Source organism: Plecotus auritus (assembly GCF_963455305.1).
Source record: "Plecotus auritus genome assembly, chromosome: 1".
NCBI classification, from domain to species: domain Eukaryota; kingdom Metazoa; phylum Chordata; class Mammalia; order Chiroptera; family Vespertilionidae; genus Plecotus; species Plecotus auritus.
Genome location: NC_137770.1, coordinates 198,339,912 through 198,365,114, shown reverse-complemented (window position 1 = coordinate 198,365,114; position 25,203 = coordinate 198,339,912). Strand labels below are relative to the sequence as shown.

The window sequence follows — 25,203 nt, the reverse complement described above, 5'->3', positions numbered from 1 at the left end:
TAGCATACAGGTTGGGAAAGTATGATACAGAGCAATTATTTCTTAAACTTGAATGTACATACAAATACATTTAATGTATTAAGTAAGTCTGGCATAAGGACAGATTCTGTATTTTTAATAACCTCCCAGGTGCTGCTGCTGCCAACACACTGAGTAGCAGGGTCTAGGGAACTTTTGGTGCCTCTATTACCTCTTGTTCATTTTTTTTTTGGGGGGGGGTTGGGGAAGTGAATGATTTACTTATTTTTTTTATTATGGTAAAATATACGTTAACAAAAATATGCCCATTTTAACCATTTTTAAGTATACAATTCAGTAGCATTCACATTATGAAACAATCACTACCATCTACCTCTAGAACTTTTTCTGAAATTCTGTACCTATTAAACACAAACTCCCCATTTCCCCTCCCTGAGCCCCTGGCAACCACCATTCTACTCTAATGAATTGGATGGCGTACTCTAGGTACCTCATTGAAGCAGAATCATAAAATATTTGTCCTTTTAAACTGGCTTATTTCACTTGGCATAATATCTTCAAGGTTCATCCATGTTTTAGTGTGTTAGAATGTCCTTTTTTTAAGGTTGAATATTCCACTGAATGTATATACCACATTTTGTTTATTCATCCATCTATGGACACTTGGGCTGCTTCCATATTTTGGCTACAGTGACTAATGCTACTATGAACATGAATATACATATATTTGAGTTTCTGGTTTCAATTCTTTTAAGTGTATACCCAAAAGTAGAATTGCTGGATCATATGGTAATTCCATGTTTAATTTTTTAAGGAACTATTTTTTACTGTGGTTATAACATTTTACATTGCCACCAGCAATGCACAAGTTTTCCATTTTCTTCACATGCTCATCAACACTATTTTCTGTGCTGTTTTTGTTTTTTAATAATAGCCACCCCAATGGATGTGAAGTGGTGATCGATCACCTTTTTAAAAAGTGCACACTAGCCCTGGTGGGTGTGGCTCAGTTGTCTGGAGCATCGTCCTATGAACTGCACAGGAAGGTCTCAGGTTTGATTCCCAGTCAGGGCACACACCTAGGCTGCAGGTTTGATCCTGTCAGGCACATACAGAAGGCAACCACAACCAATCAATGTTCTCTCTCACACTCTCCCCTACCCTCTCTCTAAAACCAATAAGCATATCCTTAGGTGAGGATTAAAAAAGAAAAGTGCACACTAGTGTGACACTTACCTGCTTGATTTCTCGTAACAGATCTGCATCTATGTAATACCTTTCCTCAGATTTGACTGCTCCAAAATGATTCTGCATCCTGATTTGGGACATCAGTTCATTTAGTCGGCCCTAAAAATAAGACTTAAGTCAAATTATAACTGCTAACAACAGCAGCCGCTTTTAAAAGAGAATGTTTCCTTTTATTTTTTTTTTTATTTTTTATTTTTTTAAATAAATCTTTATTCAGATTATTACAATTATTTCTCCTTTTTTCCCCCATAGCTCCCCTCCACCCATTTCCCACCCCACCTTCTGCCCTTACCTATCCCGCACTGTCCTCATCCATAGGTGTATGATTTTTGTCCAGTCTCTTTATGAACCCCCCCATACCCCTTTCCCCCTGAGAATTATCAGTCCACTCCCTTTCTATGCCCCTGATTCTATTATATTCACCAGATTATTCTGTTCCTCAGGTTTTTAATTCACTTGACCTTTAGGTTCACTTGTTGATAGATATGTATTTGTTGTTCATAATTTTTATCTTTCCTTTTTTCTTCTTCCTCTTCTTTAAGAATACCTTTCAGCATTTCATATAATACTGGTTTGGTGGTGATGAACTCCTTTAGCTTTTTCTTGTCTGTGAAACTCTTTATCTGCCCTTCAATTCTGAATGATAGCTTTGCTGGGTATAGTAATCTTGGTTGTAGGTTCTTGCTATTCATCACATTGAAAATTTCTTGCCACTCCCGTCTGGCCTGCATAGTTTCTATTGAAAAGTCAGCTGACAGTCGTATGGGTGCTCCCTTGTAGGTAACTAACTGTTTTTCTCTTGCTGCTTTTAATATTCTCTCTTTGTCTTTTGCTCTTGGCATTTTAATTATGATGTGTCTTGGTGTAGTCCTCTTTGGATTCCTTTTGTTTGGGGTTCTGTGGGCTTCCTGGACTTGTAAGTCTATTTCTTTCACCAGGTGGGGGAAGTTTTCGGTCATTATTTCTTCAAATAGGTTTTCAGTATCTTGCTCTCTCTCTTCTTCTGGCACCCCCATAATTCTGATGTTGGTACGCTTGAAGTTGTCCCAGAGTCTTCTTACATTATCTTCAACTTTTTGGATATTTTTTTTTGCTTTTTGCTTTTTCGGTTGAGTGTTTTTTGCTTCTTTGTATTTCAATTCTTTGACTTGATTTTTGTGTTCCTCTTGTCTGTTTTTGGGTCTCTGTATAATATTTTTTATTTCAGTCAGTGTATGTTTAATTTCCAGTTGGTCCTTTTTCATCTCTTCGAGGGTCTCGTTATATTTATCGGCCTTTTCTAGGATATTCTTAAAAAGCCTTATAACCGTGGTTTTGAATTCTATATCCAGTCGTTTGTTTTCCTCCATTTCTTTTGTTTGTGATCTGATTCTTAGACGCCGCATTTTCACTGCTTCCCTGAGTTGGTAGATTTGTGTGCTAGGTTTCCAATTTGGCCCAGTGGGTCTGCCTCCCCAGTTAACCTGAGGTGGACACTCTTGGTGCACACCTTTGTGGACTGTGTGTACAGCCTTGTTGTAATTAAGTCTTTATTGTTGGTCTCACTGGGAAGAATTGACCTCCAGGCCAGTTGGCTGTAAGGATCAGCTGTGTCTATGCTGGGAGAAGTCCGGTGCTGGAGACAGCCTAATAGGATTAGACTTGCCAAATTGCAATAGCCTCTGTGCTCAGCTTGGATGGGGTGGGGTCTCAGTCTTGGCTTCCCGTCAGCGTTGCCCTTGCGCGCACGTGTGTGCCTTCAGTCCTCTGCCTTCCCGGCTCCCGATTCTCCGCCTGAGAGTCCAGACTCCCCCCACAAGAGTGTGGGTCCCCAGGGGCTCGCCTGGAACTGAGGTTCACTGCAGTCAGAACTGGGGCTCACTTCAGTCAGAACTGAGGTTCAGTGCCGTCAGGAGCCTCTCACTCCCTTCCGCTAGGGAAAGCCTGTGGCAGCCTCCGCAGCCTTTGTGCGCACTGGCGCGAGCGGACTTTCAGTCCTCCGCCTTCCCCGGCTCCTGAGTCTCCGCCCGAGAGTCCAGACTCCCCCCACAAGAGCGTGGGTCCCCAGGGGCTCGCCCGGAACAGGGGTTCAGTGCAGTCAGAACTGGGGTTCAGTGCGGTCGGGGGCTCCCTTCCCCCTTCCGCCAGAGAAAGTCAGCCAGGCTCTCAGCCGCCCTTCCTCTCCGCGCGCACAAAGACCCTTTGCCGTACCTCCAATTCTCTGTGAGCTTTTCTCCTTCCTTCTAGTTGTAGAATTTTCACTCAGTCAGCTTTCCTGTGGTTCTGGATGGTGTCCGTTCTGTCTTTTAGTTGTAGTTTTGAAATTGTTGTGCGAGGCAGCAGTTTAGGTGTTTACCTATGCCGCCATCTTGGTTTTCTCTCGAGAATGTTTCCTTTTAAAAGGATGGTTACTACTCTATTAAAGGTGTCTTATTTTCCCTCTGTACACTATTTGAAATGTTAATACAAGCCAAAAACACCATGATTAAGAGTCTACTTTAGAAAGGAAGTTTTGATTAAAGAGAACAAATACTTTAAAAAAACACACCAAGTATACAAAAGTCCTATTTTTGAAGACCAAGTAGTATTTTTCTGTAGATCCACCTGAAACAAATTATACCTTTATCTATAATAATAAAAGTGTAATATGCTAATTGGACCCGACAGCCAAACGACCTTCCGGATGTCATTTCGAACATCCTTCCAAACGAAGCCTTGGCGGCAGGGACTGAGGCAAAGGCGGTTAGAGGCGATCAGGCAGGTAGGCAGAGAGGTTAGGGGCGATCAGGCAGGCAGGTGAGCAGTTAGGGGTGATCAGGCAGGCAGGCAAGCAGTTAGGGGCGATCAGGCAGGCAGGCGAGTGGTTAGGGGCAATCAGGCAGGCAGAGTGGTTAGGGGCGATCAGGCAGGCAGGCAAGTGGTTGGGAGCCAGGAGTCCCAGATTGCGAGAGGGATGTCCGACTGCTGGTTAACCAGCAGTCAGACATCCCCGGAGGGGTCCCGGATTGGGAGAGGGTGCAGGCTGGGCTGAGTAATGCCCTCCCCCCGGCCCCGCGTGCACGAAAATTTCGTGCACTGGGCCTCTAGTAGTTGTATAAGTGCTTACCTTAAACTGAGTAGGTGCATTTAGTTCACACTGAATTGTATCTAGCTGAACTCGCAACTGCTCTTCATCAGCTTGGATGGCATATCCACTCTTCCTCTGAATTTCCTGTTTGATTAGGACCTATATAAAGAAAACCCACCAATACCAATAGAATCATCTCTTTTCTGTTATGCAAGTAATTTTATTATAATCAGTTGTTGGAAGAAATCAGCCAAATAACATACTAACAATATAGTGTAAATCTTAGTTCAAGATTTGAATCATGTTTGTCCATTTATCTTAGTCAAGTTACATTAGTACATTGTTTTCAATGGCCATAATTTTTCATGTATTAACCAATAATTTATTCAATTTCCCTACTGAGGAGCATATATTTTGTTTCTAGATTTGACACTGTTAGTAATGCTGTAATAAACATTCGTGTGTGTGTGTGTGTGTGTGTGTGTGTATGTATCTTTATTTACTGATATAGACCCCAAGAATGTGTAGGGTTTAAAAGTATGTTTTCAGCTCTGGCTGGTTTGGCACAGTGGATAGAGCACTGGCCTGCGGACCAGGGGATCCCGGGTTCGATTCCAGTCAAGAGCACATGCCGGAGTTGCAGGCTTGATCCCCATTGGGGGGTGTGCAGGAGGCAGCTGATCAATGATTCTCCCTCATCACTGATGTTTCTCTCTCTCTCTCTCTATCTCTCTCCCCCTTCCTCTCTGAAATCAATAAAAATATATTTTAAAATAAAATAAATAAAAGTATGTTTTCAGTCTAACAGAAGCTGCTACACTGCTTTCTCAAAAGATCCTACAAATTTAAATTCACAAGGCACATGAGAGTATGCTTTTCCCCACGTTCCTGTCAGCTATTGGTTGTGATGATTTAAATTTTTCCCAACCTGATGAGTATAAAGGGAACTCACATCTTTTCTTTAATCATTTCCACATTATGAACTACTTTTTCACATATTTTGCCTATATTTCAATTGTTTTTTTTCTTGTCAATTTATATGATCTCTTTGTATAATATGGATATTTATACGATAGCTAAAATCTGTATTTTCAAATTCAAATTTGTTTTTTTCTGAAATCTATCACTAAATTATTGACAAATAGCTTATTTCTGGTATCTTTTGCTATACAAAATTTTCTAATTCTTATGTAGCCAATTTTGTTTTATAGTTTCTGGCTTTCTGGCCCAAAGTCTCTCTAATCCCTAGCTTCATAAATTTCTTAGAGTTAAGTCTTTAATCTACCTTATTTTTGTGTATGGTGTGATACAGTGGTCTAATTTTAATTTTTTCCAGATGGATAGCCAGTTACTCCATTATTTAAGTTAACTATACCTACTAAATTGAAATCCCGTCATACTTTCTATTTGTAAACATTAATTCAGATTTTATATTTTCCTCATGAATTTATTCCTAAGTATTTTAAAGTTTTTTCATCATAGTGAAAAGGATATTTTCCTGTTTCCATTAATAGTATTTATCTTATATATATATCCATCTTTCCACATTCTGTAATTTATTCTACAATTTATTTGCCTCCCGCATGCACCCAGGCCAGGGATCTTGGAGTGTATGGGACAATGCTCCAACCAACCAAGCCACACTGGCCAGGGCAAGATGATTTCTTTCTTTACTGCTTCCCCTGACCCTCTCAATAAGATGTGAATTTTAGACTATTTTTAACTTTCTTCACTCAATTTTGTGATACCACTCCTCCAACTTACAGGTTTTACTGAGAAAGTCTGCTACTTTTAGTTTCAGACTATTACCTTTTTTCTATTGCAAAAAATCCATGTTTAGCACTTTTATTACATATATAGTCTTATAAATGTTGAAAAAAAATATCCAGATTGCTACCTGTAAAGTTCTATGGGAAAGGTCCATGAGTTTCCTCTTATATTGTGCAATTTTGGCCATAGTTGTAGTTTGATTCTTCTGTAATTCACCAATATCTTCAGATATAATCTGTATTTTTAAAAGAGTTTAAGGTAAATCAAGTATATATATCACAACTATTTGTCAGGTTCACCAATATACAAAGTGTAATTTCTAAGATAAGCCTGAGATTCATTTCTCAAAATATAAACTCCTTTTTAAATCTGTCTTTATATTTCTAACCCTTTGTACATCTAAAATTTGTTTTTTACCCTCACCCGAGAATATGTTTATTGATATTAGAGAGAGAGGGAAGGAGAGGGAGAGAGAAAGAGGGAGGGAGGGAGGGAAAGAGAGAGAGAAGAGAGAGAAACATCGACTTGTTGCCTCCCAACGGAGGACTGAATCCACAACCTAGGTCATAGCTCATGCATTACTTGTGCTTGTGGTGATGCTGTTATAAACAAACCTATTGGGCTGCCAGTAACATAAAAGTATCATTTATGTACAGTACATACTTGATAATAAACAACTATGTTACTGGTTTATGTATTTACCACATTATACTTTTTATCATTATTTAGAGTATTCTCTTTCTACTTATAAAAGTTTGCTGTAAAACAATATGCTATTCCAGGACAGACCACATGTTAGATGTCAAAATAAGTCTCAGTAAATTTAAGAAGATTAAAAATCATATCAGGTTTCTTCAATTCCAATGGTAGAACGAAAGAGAAAAAAGATAAAACAATTGTAGCTGGAAACTTCAATTCTCCTCTCATAGCAGAACTACTTAAACAGCAAAATCAACAAGATTATATAAGAACTGAACTATCTACTAACTGGATTTCACTCATGGTAACAGAAAACTACACCCAAGAACATCAGAATACATATCTTTTTCAAAGGCATGTGGTTAAAAACCGTAACAAATGTAAAAGAATTGAAGTCATACAAAGTTATCTGACCATAACAAGAATCAGACTAGAAATCAACAACAGAATAACAGGAAAATCTCCAAACACTTAGAAATGAAAATACTTCTAAATAATTCAGGCTTAGATAAAGAATATGTGGTACATATATATATAATGGAATACCACTTAACCATAAGAAAATATGAAATACTGCCATTTGAGACACTATGGATAGACTTTGAAAATATCGTGCTAAGTGAAGTAAGTCAGTCAGAAAAAGCTAAGAACCATATGATTTCACTCATTTGTGGGATATAAAAGTGAAACCTATAGACACAGACAACAGTATGGTGGTTACCAGAGGGAAGGGGCTGGTGTGGGGAGGGGAGTAAAGAGAGCCAAATATCTGGTGATGGAAGATGATTTGACTTTGGTAGTGGACACAATGCAGTATACAGATCATGCATCATAGAAATGTACACCTGAAACTCATATGATTCTATTAACCAATGTCACCCCAATAAATGTAATAAAAATTTTAATTAAAAAAAATAAATAATCCATTAATAAAAAAAAATCCAACAGTCAAATAGAACTCTCAGGGGGAAATTAGAGAATATTCTGGGTCAAATATGGAAATAGGACATTACCAAAATTTGTGGGATTTAGGTGAAAAAGTGCTTAGAAGGAAATGAATAGCATTAAATGCTTATATTAGAAAAGACAAAAGGTCTCAAATAAATAACCTAAGATGCTACCTTAAGAAACTAGAAAAAGAGAAAAATCCAAAGCAAGCAGAATAAAGGAAATGGTTAAGAGTAGAAATTAATGAAGTTATAAACAAAACCAGAGAAAAGTCAATGAAAAATCAATAAAATCAAGGTAATGAAGGGTCCAGAAATCATGCCACATGCAAAACTATGCTGGAATTTTCATTCAGAGAAACTAATACTAAAAAGGATGAATGATTATGATGTTTAAATATTTGTAGAGCTGTCATAGGAAGCACAATCAGTACCTACAAAGCAATGCCAGAGAAAATGGGTGTAAATTTTAACAGGGCAGATACTGGATCAATGTAAAAAGAGAATTTGTATCCAGCAGAGCTAGCTTACAGTGAAATGGGTTGCTTCATAAAACAGGTTTTCATTACTCAAACAGAATCTGAATAAACAGCTCATTAAGAATTCCATTTAGAGAATTTGGAGGCGACCTTTAGGTATTTGATTACAAAAGTCTGCTTTATAAAACAAAATATTATGTAGATTTAAGCATTCAGTAACTTAAATTTGCTTCATTAACCAACAATTATAAAATACTATGATAATATCATCATAATTGTAACCTTCATTTTTATAAGGCCCCATAAATAAAAGAGTTTATAAGTGAGCAAATTATATGCATTCTCTGGCTGGAATTGAAAATGAAAGTCTAATTTGCTAAGCCAACAATTTTAAATTCATCATTGAAAATACTAGTATAACAAATCAGACTTACATGATTTTGGAGACTATAATAAAGAAAGTTGTATAAAAGTATGATTGCTAATATGCAGTATACACTATATTGTTCCCTATAAGATAAAATTAATAACTAACACACATGGTGAAAAGAAATTTCTGATCCCAAGGCCAGAGAATGAAGGTAAATGCTTACATCTAATCTGGTCTGATGCTGCTTAGTCATCTGATCTTGAACCTTCAGTCTTCGAAGAAGTTCTTTGAAACCCACCATTGGTACAGGAATTAACCTGAAGAAATTCAAGTGGTCAGTTTTCAAACCTTAAGTCTACTATTACAAAATTCAAAAAGGGTTTTTATAATAACATTCATATAATTTCACATTAAATTTCTAGAGTTTAAAGGCAGATCTACAACTATGAAATCAATAACGTCACACCATAGAAACTTAATTCAATCTCCCTATTTTACAAATGAGGAAATATAGTTCAGGAAAAAGTTTCATTATTAAATACAAACATTATTAGAGTACTGGTACTCAGATTTCAATGTTTTCACCACAAAATGCTGCCTTACCATAGTCAACATTCTTTAAAAAGCAATAGAAATCACCCTGGCTGGGTAGCTCAGTCGATTAGCTACTGATATGCCAAGGTTGCGGGTTCAATCCCTAGTCAGCACACATATAAGAATCAACTAATGAATGCATAAATAAGTGGAACAAATTGATGTTTCTGTCTCCCTTCCTCTAAAATCAATAAATAAAAGATTTTTAGAAAAGCAATAGAAATAAAAATAAGCCCACCTAAAATATAAGGATTATCTATATATATAAAACCCTAATATGCAAATAGACCGAACGGCGGAACAACCAAACAACCGAACCAGTCACTATGACGTGCGCTGACCACCAGGGGGCGTGCATGGAACACGGCAGGAGTCAGCAGCAGGCGGCAGAGAGAGGAACATGGCGGGCATCGCCACAGTGGGATGGTGGAGCAGGTGAGTGGGGGGACCAGACCAAGGCAGGGCGCTGGTCACTGTCATCAGGGTGAGCCTCTGGTGGTTACTGAGAATTCTTTGCTCCTGCGCGCCACGGTACTGCCAGGCACTTGCATCTGCTTCCAGTGCTGGCCCCACTTGCACCTGTTGCCAGCGCCCCTCAGGGCTTCTCCACCTCCCCCTGCTCCTGAGAGGCAATCGGGGCCGGCAGCCGCCTGTCACACCTGCTGCCAGCACCAGAACCACTGCTCACACCCACTGCCAGCACCAGTCCCGCTTGCAGCTGGTGCCGGAGCCACTGCTTGCACCCGCTGCTGCCACGATTGCCCCTGAGGGCTTCTCCGCCTCCCCGTTCCTAAGGGGTGATTGGGGTAGCAGCCGCAGCTCGCACCTGCTGCTGGCGCCGGCCCCAATCACTCTGTGCCGTCAGCTGGTGCAAGCTGGGCCGGCATCATCAGCATGTGGGAGTGGTGGCGGCGGGAGCGGGGCTGCCCACAGACAGAACGGGGGGGGGGGGGGGGGGGGGGCGCGGCAGGAGGCACTAAGCAGAGGCGTGGAGGATAGGCCAAAACCTGTCCCTATGCCCACTGAAGCCTCACAGCCCCAGTAATTACAATAGTTTGCATTTGTTTGCTTCCCTAGTAGCAAATATTAGTTCTTATATGAAAAAAAGATGAAGATACACTTACTTTTCAGAATCAGGGTTATCCACTTTGGCTTGTTCCCAGATAATAGGATCAACACCTACCATGAAGAAAAAATATTTTTTCTAAAAGAACTATTTTCCATTTTTATGTTATTTTTATGAAAGGCATTCCCAAAGTAAAATACAAAACCCATAAGCTGTAATGAGAAATAACTGTCAAATATGACCACTACAAAAATAAAAATTTTGTAAGATAAAGCTAAACAAAAGATATAAATGGATAGGAAACACTTACAACCTATAAGATATTATAGAGCTCCTACAAATCACAAAGACAGACAAAAAAAATCTAATAAAAAATGGATAAAGGGCATGAAAGGGCCTTTTATGATAAGAACACATTCAGGTTTTACTTGAAGACTCAGTTAAAACGAGATAAACATAGTAAATTACCTTTGGGTAGATGGATTATAGACGATTTTTCTTTAGTTCGCTATTTCTAACAAACATATTAGCCATATAATAAAAATAAAAAACTAGACGAATAAATGAAAAAAATCCAATCTACGTGAATAGGCAGACATGTGATAAGCCGACAATGGTTTTATTAACATTAATAATCAACCAACACCTCTCAAAATAGAGGAAGCATATATCTCCAAGTCTTTCATTTCCTCAACTCTATGAGTATAGAAACATACCAGCAGGGGGATTCTGTAAAAGCTGTTTGACCTGTGCAGGAGAAAGTTCTGTTCTAGTCATAGAGAGGGTTACACCAAGTTGCTGCAGCTGTGTTTTTATGTTGGTTTGTTCAAAATGGGTATATAGTGTTGTAGCTGGAACTCTTCTTGAAGTACCATTTGGAGAACGCTCAATAAGATAAATGACAACTTCTGTCCTGGGAAAAAAACAACCAAGTTATAAAATATGGAACATATAACTCAGAGCCACAAATATCAATGCAGCATGTGATTTTTAAAAGGGCACTAGTTGAATTAAGAAATGACTATTTTAGAAGGGAATTAAACTATTTTTTTCTTAAATCTTTTTAAAAAATTTATTGATTTTAAAGAGAGCGAGGGAGGGAGGGAGTAGGGGGGCAGGAGAAAGAGATCATTTGTTGTCCCACTTATTTATGTACTCATTGGTTGCTTCTTATATGTGCCCTGACCAGGGATTGAACGCACAACCTTTGCATATCGGGATGATACTCTAACCAACTGAGCTAAGGCCAGGGCTTAAATCTTGAAAAATAAGACACTCTTACTTAATGTTCTGTTCACTTATAAATTAGCTTAAGTGATAAAGTTAAAATGAGACAGGCAAATAGATAATATTTGTCAAAGGTTTGCTTAGCTGCAAAGTTCTATTATTTTTTCTAGATTTGAGAAGTACTTTGGAGATTCTGTTAAAGCTTATGGGTTGTTTTACTGCAAGTAAGACTCTGACTTCAGTTATATTTAAAGTAAATGTTTTGCCACTAAGTATGAAAATTATCAGACAAGGGAAGTTAATCAATCATATTTATTCATAAATGAACATGAATAGTAATCAGTCAAAACTTTCCATTAACATCTTTGTGGTCCTTGATATGCACACAGTCACGATTAATGTTTATTCCTGTTTCTAAGTGAAAAATCTAAAAAATTATTAGCATCCAGTAAGTTAAAAAATCCAAGATTAAGAGAAAAGCTTTCAAATGTTTCTGCATAAATACTGAAAAATCACTATCTGAGAAATAACATTCTGCTCTGAGATTTAACTGGGGTTTTAGCAACAAAAACACTTGATCACTCTCTGGACCAAGGCATACAGATATAAATAGTATACTTATTGTATACTTACTGATCATCTGGCAATGTTTTAATACCCTCTACATTTACTGTAAAGGTCTGGTTTCCTCCCAAAACTTTATGCAATGATTCTACCAATTGCTGTTGTTGGCTTCGAATATCCGTTTCTTTTTTGTTGAAAACTAAAACCACAAGCCCATCTTCATCTTTATTATTGGGCATACAACTATAACCTACTGCCTGTGGAATGGAAAAATAAACATTATCAGAAATATGTACAGATCTTAAATGCAGTATTTAATATTAATAGCTTCATATCTGCTAAAATGGGGAAACGGTTTAATGTCTGGTAGCAAAGGAAATACTGATTCTTACCTCCTTGTGCCCTAGGAGGTTACACATTTTAAAGAAATTATTTTACCCCAGAATAACAAACTTGTAGAATGAAATTAAAAATTCCTTTTCAAAAGAGTAACTAAGTAGCTTTTGCCTCTGAAAAACATTGATATCCGCTTTTGTTGGGTGCTTCTACACAGTTGAAACAACTCTGAATGTCATAAATATGACTGCAAAAGTCATGGACCAAAATGTAAGTCATTTTACTTAGACTCATAGAATCTTAGGTTTTAGACATGATAAACTATATCTTTCTAGAGAATTACTCTTTTAGATAGAAGCCTTTTCTTGTTTGTCACCACTTATAATGCAAATTTTTGAAAAATTTAAATTCACTATAGTTTGTTATGCATTTTACCATATGTATGTTATTTATCAACTTAAAAAAAGGAGAAAGTCAAATTGTTATATTCAGTCTATGTATATCTACTGCATAAATCTTAGTCATTAAATAAAGGTATTAAAATTTCAACATACTAAAAAAACTACTTCCTTTTTGTTGTTCAAGGGTCTGATTCTAAGCTTCGTAGCTCTAAACCAGCCATGAGCAAACTATGGCCCCCATTCGGCTGTTCTATCTGGCCCGTGGAGCCCAAAGAGCGGAGGGTTCTCTTGCTCTCCCCTCCGCTCCTTTACTTTGAATTTATATTAGTTCACACAAACACTCCATCCATGCTTTTGTTCCGGCCCTCCGGTCCAGTTTAAGAACCCATTGTGGCCCTCAAGTCAAAAAGTTTGCCCACCCCTGCTCTAAACACTAGGTTTATGTACACATTGATTAGGTTTAAGAGACTTATATACACCAACAAAACTCAAAAGAGACTGAAGTAAACTGGATTGTAATTTATTAGTTTGTTTTAAAAAAATGCACTACAAATTGACCTATATACTCTAACTGACTGATGAATAGAATCTGAGAAGTCAAATTCATTAGAGCAGGTTGCTTGACAGGCATGGAATCAACACTGAAAATGGACTACACTGTTTTAATGACCTTGGCATACAGCAATAATAGTGACAATAAGATACTCTTGTATGGGTAGGGTATACATTCCTGGACAATGTTAGATAAATACCACTAAATTCTACTTTTACATCTCCCTTTAATAGATACCAAGCAGACCATTTCCCTTTTGTTAACATTTTTTCCCTCAGTTATAAATTAGTCACACCTTTCAGTCATATTGTTTCAAACACACATGTATGAAATCACCTCAATTTTATCATTTTTGTATTTTTAAAATAAAAATATAATTGTACCATGTTCAAGGAGTACTGAAAAAAGCCAAGCAACTGTTTTATTGGTATTATTTAAACCCAAATACCATATTCTGTCTTATACACACCCTTCAAGTGAAGATCAAAAGCACTATTAATACCTTAAATCGGCAAAAGGGATTTTCTTGTGTGAATTCCACTGGTGGTATGTTATTGTTGAAATATCCTTTTCCGGTTCCCCAAAAGGCCTGCAGTTGATTCCATTTTGCCAAAATAGCATCTCTCTCATCTCCTAACAGCGTTGGAGCAGAAAGAGCACTTGCAGTATTTATCAGTTGGTTGGACTGAGCAGGAGCCTGTGTAGGCTGACCAAAGAGACCACCTAATGCTAAAAATATACCCCAAAATTAGTATTTAAAAAAAAACAACACAATTCAGAGCCTAAGTATGGTAGGCAGAATAGTGACCCCTACACACAAAGATGTCCATATCCTAATCTCCATAATTTGTAAATATATTACCTTACATGGCAAATGGACTTTGAAGATGTGATTATGAGATTAAACTGGGATTATCCTGTATTATTAGGAGGAACTCAACATAAATAATAGAGGGAAGAGGGAAGTCAACATCAAAATAAAATCCTACCTAATAAAAAGAGAATATTCAAATTGACCATCACACCATCACAAAGATGGAGGCACCCATATCCACAAGATGGCAGCGCCCAGTCCCCTCAGCCCTACCAGAGTCCCCCAGTCCTTTCAGCCCCATGGGGAGGAAGAAGGGCGGGGGGAGGAAGGTGGCAGGCATGAGGTGCGGCCAGACCCACCCTTAGCCCCTCAGGGCCGACCCAAAGCTCAGGTGACCAGGGCCGGCCGAGGCTTGCACTGTTGGCAGGAGCAGCAGCAGAGGTGTGATGGGGGCGTTGCCTTCCCGATTGCCGGGTTGCCTCCCGCTCCTGAGAGCTCCCAGACTGTGAGAGGGGGCAGGCCAGGCTGAGGGACCCCCCTCCAGTGCATGAATTTTCATGCACCAGGCCTCTAGTCTGAAGATAAAGGAAGGAGCTACAAGCCACGAAATCCAGAGAGACTCTAGAAGCTGGACAAGGCAAAGGACTTGATTCTTTCCTATAATCTCCAGAAGTAACACAGCCCTGATGACACACTGATTTTAACCCAGTGAAACCCATTTCTGGATTTCTAATCCACAGAACTGTAAAATAATAAATTTTGTGTTTTTTTTTTTTAAACCACTAAATTTGTGACATGTTTGTTATGGCAACAATAAGAAATTAATATAGCCAGGCTATAAGTTACATAGCTCAGTGACTGAGCATCTATTTACCTGTTAACCAGGAGGTTACAGTTTGATTCCTGGTCAGGGTACAAGCCTGGGTTGCAGGTTTGATCCCCAGTAGAGGGCATGCAGGAAGCAGCCCATCGATGATGTTTCTCTCTCATCAATGTTTCTCTCTCTCTATCCCTCTCTCTTCCTCTCTGAAATTAATATTCTTTTTTATTTATTTTTTTTCACTTTTATTTTTATTTTTTTTTAAATAAATCTTTATTCAGATTATTACAATTGTTTCTCCTTTTTCCCCCCATAGCTCCCCTCCACCCGGTTCCCACCCCACCTTCTGCCCTTACCTCCCCTCACTGTCCTCATCATTAGGTGTATGATTTTTGTCCAGTCTCTTCATGAACCCCCCATACCCCTTTCCCCCTGAGAATTATCAGTCCACTCCCTTTCTATACCCCTGATTCTATTATATTCACCAGATTATTCTGTTCCTCAGGTTTTTAATTCACTTGATTTTTAGGTTCACTTGTTGATAGATATGTATTTGTTGTTCATAATTTTTATCTTTACTTTTTTCTTCTTCCTCTTCTTTAAGAATACCTTTCAGCATTTCATATAATACTGGTTTGGTGGTGATGAACTCCTTTAGCTTTTTCTTATCTGTGAAGCTCTTTATCTGCCCTTCAATTCTGAATGATAGCTTTGCTGGGTAGAGTAATCTTGGTTGTAGGTTCTTGCTATTCATCACATTGAAAATTTCTTGCCACTCCCGTCTGGCCTGCATAGTTTCTGTTGAGAAATCAGCTGACAGTCATATGGGTGCTCCCTTGTAGGTAACTAACTGTTTTTCTCTTGCTGCTTTTAATATTCTCACTTTGTCTTTTGCTCTTGGCATTTTAATTATGATGTGTCTTGGTGTGGTCCTCTTTGGATTCCTTTTGTTTGGGGTTCTGTGGGCTTCCTGGACTTGTAAGTCTATTTCTTTCACCAGGTGGGGGAAGTTTTCGGTCATTATTTCTTCCAATAGGTTTTCAGTATCTTGCTCTCTCTCTTCTTCTGGCACCCCCATAATTCTGATGTTGGTACGCTTGAAGTTGTCCCAGAGTTTTCTTACACTATCTTCAACTTTTTGGATTTTTTTTTGCTTTTTGCTTTTTCGGTTGCGTGATTTTTGCTTCTTTGTATTTCAATTCTTTGACTTGATTCTTGTGTTCCTCTAGTCTGTTTTTGGGTCTCTGTATAATATTTTTTATTTCAGTCAGTGTATGTTTAATTTCTAGTTGGTCCTTTTTCATATCTTCGAGGGTCTCGTTATATTTATTGGCCTTTTCTAGGATATTCTTGAAAAGCCTTATAACCGTGGTTTTGATTTCTATATCCAGTCGTTTGTTTTCCTCCATTTCTTTCGTTTGTGATCTGTTTCTTTGACGCCGCATTTTCACTGCTTCCCTGAGTTGGTAGGGTAAATTTGTGTGCTAGGTTTCCTATATGGCCCAGTGGGTCGGCCTCCTCAGTTAACCTGAGGTGGACACTCTTGGTGCACCCCTTTGTGGACTGTGTGTACAGCCTTGTTGTAATTAAGTCTTGATTGTTGTTGGTATCACTGGGAGGAATTGACCTCCAGGCCAGTTGTCTGTAAGGATCAGCTGCGTCTATGCTGGGAGAAGTTCGGTGCTGGAGACAGCCTTATAGGATAAGACTTGCCAAATTGCAATAGCCTCTGTGCTCGGCTTGGATGGGGTGGAGTCTCAGGGCGGAGCAGACAGTCTTGGCTTCCCGTCAGCCTTGCCCTTGCGTGCACGCACAGACCTCTGCCTTCCCCGGCTCCCGAGTCTCCGCCCAAGAGTCCAGACTCCCCCCACAAGAGCGTGGGTCCCCAGGGGCTCGCCTGGAACTGGGGTTCAGTGCAGTCAGAACTGGGGCTCAGTGCAGTCAGGAACCTCTGACTCCCTTCCACTAGGGAAAGCCTGTGACAACCTCCGCTGCCTTTGTGCGCACTGGCACACGCGCGCCTTCAGACCCCTGCCTTCCCCGGCTCCTGAGTCTCCGCCCGAGAGTCCAGACTCCCCCCACAAGAGCGTGGGTCCCCAGGGGCTCGCCTGGAACCGGGGTTCAGTGCAGTCAGAACTAGGGCCCAGTGCAGTCAGGAGCCTCCGACTCCCTTCCACTAGGGAAAGCCTGTGGCAACATCCGCAGCCTTTGTGCGCACTGGCATGCGCGCTCCTTCAGACCTCTGCCTGGGGTTCAGTGCGGTCGGTGGCTTCCTTCCCCCTTCCGCCAGAGAAAGTCAGCCAGGCTCTCAGCCACCCTTCCTCTCTGCGCGCACAAAGACCCTTTGCCGTACCTCCAATTCTCTGTGAGCTTTTCTCTTTCCTTCTAGTTGTAGAATTTTCACTCAGCTAGCTTTCCTGTGGTTCTGGATGGTGTCCGTTCTGTCTTTTAGTTGTAGTTTTGAAATTGTTGTGCGAGGCAGCAGTTTAAGTGCTTACCTATGCCGTCATCTTGGTTTCTCTGTTTCTATCTCTCTTATCAATATTTTTTTTAAAAATATGTATTTTATTGATTTTTTACAGAGAGGAAGGGAGAGGGATAGAGAGTTAGAAACATCGATGAGAGAGAAACATCGATCAGCTGCCCCTGCACACCTTCTACTGGGGATGTGCCTGCAACCAAGGTACATGCCCTTGACCGGAACTGAACCTGGGACCTTTCAGTCCGCAGGTCGACACTCTTATCCACTGAGCCAACCAGTCAGGGCAAAAAATATTCTTTAAAAAAGGAAATTAATATACTAGGACAATCCTTATAATGTTAAACTTGTTTCTCTAATGATATATCTTAATACAATTAACTCTATTACTAGAACACAAATTTGGATCCATATTAGACTCACACCAAAAAAATAAAAAAGGACATAGATATGAAAAAGTTAATTTTGTGAAGTTGCAAAATTATATTTTAAACAACCTTTTTTGTTGTTATATTTGTATAATAAATACAAATTGAAAGATAAAAGATAAGCAATAAGAATCATTATATCAATGTTTATCAATAACAGCTTAATAAACACTTTTCCTTCTCTTATTAACAAGAAAAATATAGTGAAAAGAACAAATGAACTAACCATCAATATTCTAGGATAGCCCTAACCGGTTTGGCTCTGTGGATAGAGCGTCAGCCTGCGGACTGAAAGGTCCCAGGTTCGATTCCGGTCAAGGGCATATGCCTTGGTTGCGGGCACATCCCTAGTAGGGGGTGTGCAGGAGGCAGTTGATCGATGTTTCTCTCTCATTGATGTTTCTAACTCTCTATCCCTCTCCCTTCCTCTCTGTAAAAAATCAATAAAATAGATTTTTAAAAAAATATTCTAGGATAAAGCTTTAGCTGGCTGTGTAGCTTTGGGAAAGTTACTTAATATCTATGTGCTACCATTTTCCAATAGTAAGAAGGGCAAAGATGTTAGATCAGATCAATATTTCCAAAGTGCAAGATAAAGTACCCCTGGTATGATATAGCTGTCAAGCAACAGCTGAGTTACTAAATGGACTAATTCCTGTAAGAAAACGTCTCATCCTAGCTCATTTGGCTTAGTGGCTGGAGTGTTGGCCTGTGGACTGAAGGGTCCCGGGTTCAATTCCAGTCAAGGACACGTACCTTGGTTGAAGGCTCCTCCTTGGCCCGGGCCCTGGTCAGGGCACATGCAGGAGGCAACCAATCAATGTGTTTCTCTCACATCGATATTTCTGTCTTTTCCTCTCTCTTCCACTCTCACTAAAAATCAATGGAAAAATATACATGGGTGAGGGTTTAAAATAAAAAAGTCTCCAGGGAGCACTCCTATGCCATTCCCTTCCCCCCACAGGCACTTATTTCCTAAACTCCAAGGGACCCCACAAGACTTGCAACCAGGGGAGCAATGGGCAGCGGCAACTCATCCCAGGCTAATCCCCTGAACCTGTCTCCAAGGCCCCCTTTCCTCTGACTTCCCTGTAAGCTCAGCCTAGGTTCTCCTGTTGCTTCTTCTCTGCCCTTCCTTGTTTCACTGTCCTGTGTGTTTTTGCTGTTGTCAATAAATTCTTGCTTGCTTTTCTACACCAAAAAAAAGAAGAAGAAAAATTCTCTGTAATTATTTGGTTATATTTTCTAGAAAAGTTTGGTTGGTGCCAGTTTGCCTTTAATGTTTCATGACTTGCTTATCTCACTTAAAAAAAATGTTTTTATTGATTTTAGAGGAAGAGGAAGGGAGAAACAGAAACATCAATGAGAAACATCTATCAGTTGCCTCCCACACACCCCCTACTAGGGATTGAGCCTGAAACACAGACATGTGCCCTGACCAGGGATCGGTGACCTGTTGGTGCATGGGGTGATGTTCAACCAACTGAGCCACACGACTGGGCTCACCTCATTTTTTAACAAAGGGTTGAAGATATCTAAGGCTCAGAGCTTAAGGCACAAAGGTGTCTGGCTAGAATTTATTAACACTATTATATTTTCTTTGTACTTAAATTTTGATGATCTTTTCTTTATAGCAAATGACACTGGTTTTCCTTTTACAGCAAGAAATACAGAGGATGGACAAAGGAACATGTTAAATTATACTACAGGAATGCAATCAGCAAAGTCCTGCCTGAAAAACTCCATAAGACAAATTAGCTGATTTCTTTAGTAAATTGAAAAATAAAAAGAGAGCTAAAAGAGGAACTTAGAGATTTAAGACAAATAAAGCAATACTGTTTACACACTTGAGTGACAAAACTATAAAAGGAATTGAATATAATAAACAATAGGTCTATGAAGTTCCTTTCATGGGGAAATGATTAGGAGGAGAATGTGGAGGGCTTCTGAAGAAATTGGCCAGGTCCATCTTCTGACATGGGCAGTGGTTACCAGGGTGTTCACTTTATATATAATTCATTAAACTGTACTTGTGTGCAGTTTTCTATATTCTTGTTATTTTTTTTAGCAACAAAAAAATTAAAAAGAATGATACTAAACCCAGAAAATTTATAATCCTAATCATGTCAATCAGACTTCTCCCAAGTTATCATCTATTCTATATATAAAAGCCTAAGCGACCGTCCGACCGGTAGCTGTGATGCACAATGACCACCATGAGCTCCAGTGACTTGGCAGCTGCAGTGCTCGGGTGACGTACCCGGAACCAGAGAGGAGGGAGCCCGATTCTGGGGCGCATCACCTGAGAACTGCCTTCTCGCAATCCAGGACCCCTTGAGGGATGGTGGAGAGCCGGTTTCAGCCCGATCCCCACAGGCCAGGCCATGGGACCCCACCAATGCACAAATCTGTGCACCAGGCCTCTAGTTATATATAAACATAAGAAGTAGCTTTTGGAATCCTGTGGAATATTTATAATTTTTTAAAAAGTTATCCACTAATGTGTTTTGAACAGTGCATTCAATAATGTTAGCTATATCGTTATAATTTTATATTGGAAGTAAGATGAAAACCTCATACTTACTAGTTTGTTGTTGCTGCTGCTGCTGTGTATTAAATCCTCCAAATCCCAATCCAGTTCCCAAACCAGTACCTAAACCAGTACTAGTTCCAGTTGTGCCAAAACCAGTACCAAATCCAAAGCCTTTGTTCTGAGTACCACCGAAGAGTCCTTTAAATGAAAAATTGAAATTGCGTAAGTTAAAATCTGAGCTCTAGCTCACTTCTACAAATGACTTAAGACTGTCCTCTTACCAGTAGTGCCTGTGTTAGTTGGAGCAGAAAAGCTGAATGCAGAACCTGCTGTTGTAGATGTTGTCCCAAATCCTCCGAACCCACCTAATTATAAGGGGATAAATAAAATGGAAAGGAAGTCTCTTTTGTATACATAAGAGGTAATTTCTTTTTCAAATTATTTTATAAGTAATTGCTATGTATAAAGACAAAATATATTGATCTAATTTTTCTTTCTCTACTTTTAATTTCATTAAAAAAACATGATTCTACTAATCAAGAAATCAGTATGTTGCAAGAAATAAGCCATAGAAGTATTTAAACTAGAATACCTCAATGCAATATATACCTTTCAACTAAAGCAGTGTTTTCAACCTTTCTAATGCTGCGACCCTTTAATACAGTTCCTCATGTTGTGGTGACCCCCAACCATAAAATTATTTTCGTTGCTACTTCATAACTGTAATTTTTCTACTGATACTAATGTGGTCTTAGGCTCTACAGCAGTGGTTCTCAACCTGTGGGTCATGACCCACAGGTTGAGAACTGCTAGCAGGGTCGCCTAAGACCATAGGAAAACACAGATATTTACATTACGATTCATAATAGTAGCAAAATTACAGTTATGAAGTAGCAACGAAAATAATTTTATGGTTGGGGGTCACCACAACATGAGGAACTGTATTAAAGGGTCAAGGCATTAGAAAGATTGAGAACCACTAAACTAAAGGGATGATTGACAGTTATAGCTGAGAAAACATGTTAAGCCTACAGCCATTATGTTTAACAAACACTAAAACGACTATGTATGTACTTTTAGAATAGGAAATGCAAATTCAAACATCTAGAAGATTTAGGCTGATAACATTAATGAGTGGTGGAACTATTCAATGTGAACAATTTTAAAAAATAGTAGCAGTTCCTAAATTCCAGCAGACTATTGATGCAGGAGAATGGTAGTTTAGCAGTGTTATTTATTCCCATTTTTTCCCAAATAAATAAAAGTTCTGGATTTTCTATGTGACATTTATAGAATTTTAAACCCTAATTTTTGCAACTAATTCAAATGTTTTTAAAAATAGTGTGCAAATAGATTATAATGGCAGAGTGTGTTGACAGCTTTCATCCTTGGCTTGGTCAATTAATTTATAGTCAACTTTAGCTTATATTTCTACTTAGTCTCCACTGAGACTAAGCAACTTTTCAAAGGAAACATACCAATATACTGACATCTATACAACAAAAATGTGTTTCTCTGGGGAAGAAGTGAGAGAAAAAACACACAAGTGGAAGGCAGTGGCAGGGAAAGTGAACAGAGCTATCACAGGCCTCTGATAGCTATCAGAGTTTGGCAAATCTGACAGATATACAAATTACATTTTTGGCTAAGTCTAGAGACAAATCACTCTTAACTATAGCTAACTTGACATATGAATGGAATGGAATACTAGCCAATCTAAAATCGTTTTACGTATTTTCTTTATTGTCGGTTTTTACCTGATACTAATGTGGTGCCAAAAAGACTTTTAAGACAAATATTCATCAATATTGTAACACAGAAAATATTAAGAAAAAAAACCCAACCCTTTGATATTCACCATATAATTTTGATAGGGAAAATTACTCAAGAATAGACTGCATGTCACCCTGGCCCATTTGGCTCAGTTGGTTGAGTGTTGTACCATGCACCAAAAGATTGCTATTTCGATTCCCCGTCAGGGCACATGCCTGGGTTGTGGGCTGGATCCCCAGGAGGGGGTGTGCAGGAAGCAGCCAATTTATGTTTTGTTCTCACAGAGATGATTCTTCTCCCTCTCCCTTCCTCTCTCTCTCTAAACAAAAATGAATTAAGTAATAAAAGAATAGACTGCATGTTGCATGCAGGCACAACCACTCTATTTACTTATATGCTCTAGTGCTTACAAGTAAACTGGAAAAAATCTTTTTCTTCTCCCTTCCATAGAAAAACTAAGATATACTCTGAATTGGCTACATCCATGGTCGGCAAACCGCGGCTCGCGAGCCACATGCGGCTCTTTGGCCCCTTGAGTGTGGCTCTTCCACAAAATACCACAGCCTGGGCGAGTCTATTTTGAAGAAGTGGCGTTAGAAGTAGTTTAACTTTAAAAAATTTGGCTCTCAAAAGAAATTTCAATCGTTGCACTGTTGATATTTGGCTCTGTTGACTAATGAGTTTGCCGATCACTGGGCTACATGATAAAAATACCAGTCAGGATCTCATCATACCAAAAATGTTTATTAACATCCATCTGCAAGGATACAAAATTAAAAGGTAGACAAGAATTTTTATCAGCCCTTTGGTGAAGGCAAAGTTAATGAACATATGTATATAAAAGTAGTTAAAACACAATTATATTATCACAACTCAAAACTTAACAATGATAACTCCAAAGGAACACAAAATCAAGCAAATAACAAAAGATGTATTTATTGTTGGTGAATTACAACTGGGTGGTTTTGTCCAGAAACACAAATTTGAAAATAATGTTTCTGTTTTACCCAGTGCCAATTTTAAGCAAACAGGGAAAAAGTAAACATACCAAATGACAGTAATATGTGATCTCTAAACATATCTTTATGATAATGGATCATTTTATCTTTGGAATTTTCAAGTATTCTTCAAAACGTTTTCAAATCAAATACCAAGGTGATACTCACATTGACAAGTGACTGCACAAAATACCAGAACTTCCCAAATAAGTTTTAGAGAACTAAAAAGTTTCAGGAAATAAAGTTTACCAAATGCATATAATTGGCATGGGCATAAGTGGCATGATGTAAGAAAATATGGACAACAGATTCATATACGAGCAGCTGAGAAACAAGACTTTTCTATAGGGTCATTGTATGTAACTATACATAGACCTATTTTAAATTTATACATATACACACACAATATAGTTTGTGCTTTGCAAATTTTTCAATGAACTATAAACAATCCATCTCTAGATAATAAAATCTTCATAATTATCATTTTGAATGCAAACATGTCTAGCTTATCTTTTAGAACTCAATGTTGACAATAAATTAAATTCCCTCTCTGATAATTTCTTACAATTTTCCAGTTAAAAACTGGGGATTCCTTCTATAATTACACATCTTACAGAAATGTTTACTAATATGCTGAGATGAACAAAGAAATGCATTATTATTATACAGGTTAAAAAACAAAACAGGTTACTGCTGTTCGTATAAGACAATGTTCTTTTGGGAAACACAAGGACAATAGAATGAAATTCCAATGAAAGATGCAGGAAAAATGAAAAAAGTGGCTGCAGGAGTCCAAGAATCCCAGGAAAATGGGCCTGACTGCTGAGCTTATACTTTGGAAGGAATATGTAATAATTTGGAAGATATATTCTACTCAAAAATAATAATTCCAAACTACTTGGAAATTATATTCTGTTCAATTGAATACAAATTTAACAAAGGAACATTATAACTTGCAAGACTTCCCAAAACTAAATCTTGATACAGTCAAAACTTGATATAAATGTTACTGATTCGACATTAGGAGATAAATTTTCTTTCCTCAGACAAGTCACTGTTCTTTCCCAAACTCCAGGAATCACAAAATATTCTTGGACTCCAGCCCCCAGCATTCATTACACATACGACCCGCAGTATCTACCTGCACTTGCCAGACTGTTACCAAAATTGAACGGAGTCGCCGAGGTAGTAGGAACACCGAAATTCCCAATATTAAAGTTCACTGCAGGATTAGCAGTTAATCCGAAACCCCCAAAATTAAACCCACTGGCGGTGGAGTTGGCAGTCTCAAGCCCACCAAATCCTGATAGGCGTGTAGGCAAAGAAAGAAACAAAAATTTAAAAGGGGAGAGGGGAAGAAAAACAAGAAGAGAAAGCAAGAAAGGATTAGAAGAGTCTGTAGGAAGTTTCACAGAAGTGAACAAAAGACAAACCTTGACTTTGCTCCAAATAAATTAAGAAAGCGGAGGTGGGGACAGGAGAGAGGAGTAGGAGCGCCAAGTCCCCTAGCGAGGGCCAAAGGGGCTGGGGCGAAGGCTCCCGCCCCCCAGGGGCTGGGACCAAAGGAGCCGCAGGGCAGCGCCGGAGCCCAGCAGCCGGAGCCCAGCAGCCGGAGCCCAGCGAGGGTTCCCACCGGGACGGGAAGCGGAGGGGAGGAGAGAGGGCGGTTCTCCGCGAGGGAAGAGGGAGCCGCCTCCGGTTTCTCCAACTCCCCGGCGGCAGGAAGCGAGCCCTAGTAGGGCAGGGTCCAGCGGGACCCACGCTCAGCGTGCCAGCGCCGGGGTGGGCTGTCCTCCCGCGGCCTCCTCAGGAGCCTGCTCCGCCAGCTCCGCGCCGCCCGCCCTTTTCCGAAGCCCTAAAGTCTCCGCCCCGGCAGGAAACCCCGGGAACCCCGAGCCGGAGAGTCTCGGACCGAGACCTCCCCAGGAGAAGGTCCGGGGAAATTACTCACCCGTGGGTGCAGCGGTGGCTGCAGCGGTGCCCGAGGTGCCCGAGGGAGCCCCAAAGTTGAAGGCCATGTCGCGGGAGCAGGGGACCAAGAAGCAGCTCCCGCGACATTCGGTGCACCCCGCTTTTTGG

General features: G+C 39.4%; 1 protein-coding gene across 2 annotated transcripts in view; it reads right to left on the bottom strand.

Moving 5' to 3' along the window:
- Nucleotides 1-25,203, bottom strand: part of NUP54 (nucleoporin 54) — a 27,128-nt gene extending 1,925 nt beyond the window's left edge. The window contains exons 1-12 of one of the 2 annotated variants that reach the window (XM_080660164.1): nucleotides 25,076-25,203; nucleotides 24,266-24,427; nucleotides 20,635-20,718; nucleotides 20,405-20,551; nucleotides 13,782-14,008; nucleotides 12,059-12,246; nucleotides 10,915-11,111; nucleotides 10,257-10,311; nucleotides 8,762-8,855; nucleotides 6,171-6,278; nucleotides 4,313-4,432; nucleotides 1,216-1,326 (exon numbers count right to left, since the gene is read on the bottom strand). In XM_080660164.1, the coding sequence (XP_080516290.1) occupies nucleotides 1,216-1,326; nucleotides 4,313-4,432; nucleotides 6,171-6,278; nucleotides 8,762-8,855; nucleotides 10,257-10,311; nucleotides 10,915-11,111; nucleotides 12,059-12,246; nucleotides 13,782-14,008; nucleotides 20,405-20,551; nucleotides 20,635-20,718; nucleotides 24,266-24,427; nucleotides 25,076-25,142 (1,560 nt within the window). In that variant the 5' untranslated portion in view covers nucleotides 25,143-25,203. The remainder of the gene's footprint in view (nucleotides 1-1,215; nucleotides 1,327-4,312; nucleotides 4,433-6,170; nucleotides 6,279-8,761; nucleotides 8,856-10,256; nucleotides 10,312-10,914; nucleotides 11,112-12,058; nucleotides 12,247-13,781; nucleotides 14,009-20,404; nucleotides 20,552-20,634; nucleotides 20,719-24,265; nucleotides 24,428-25,075) is intronic. The other variant, XM_080660165.1, reaches the window with a different exon arrangement.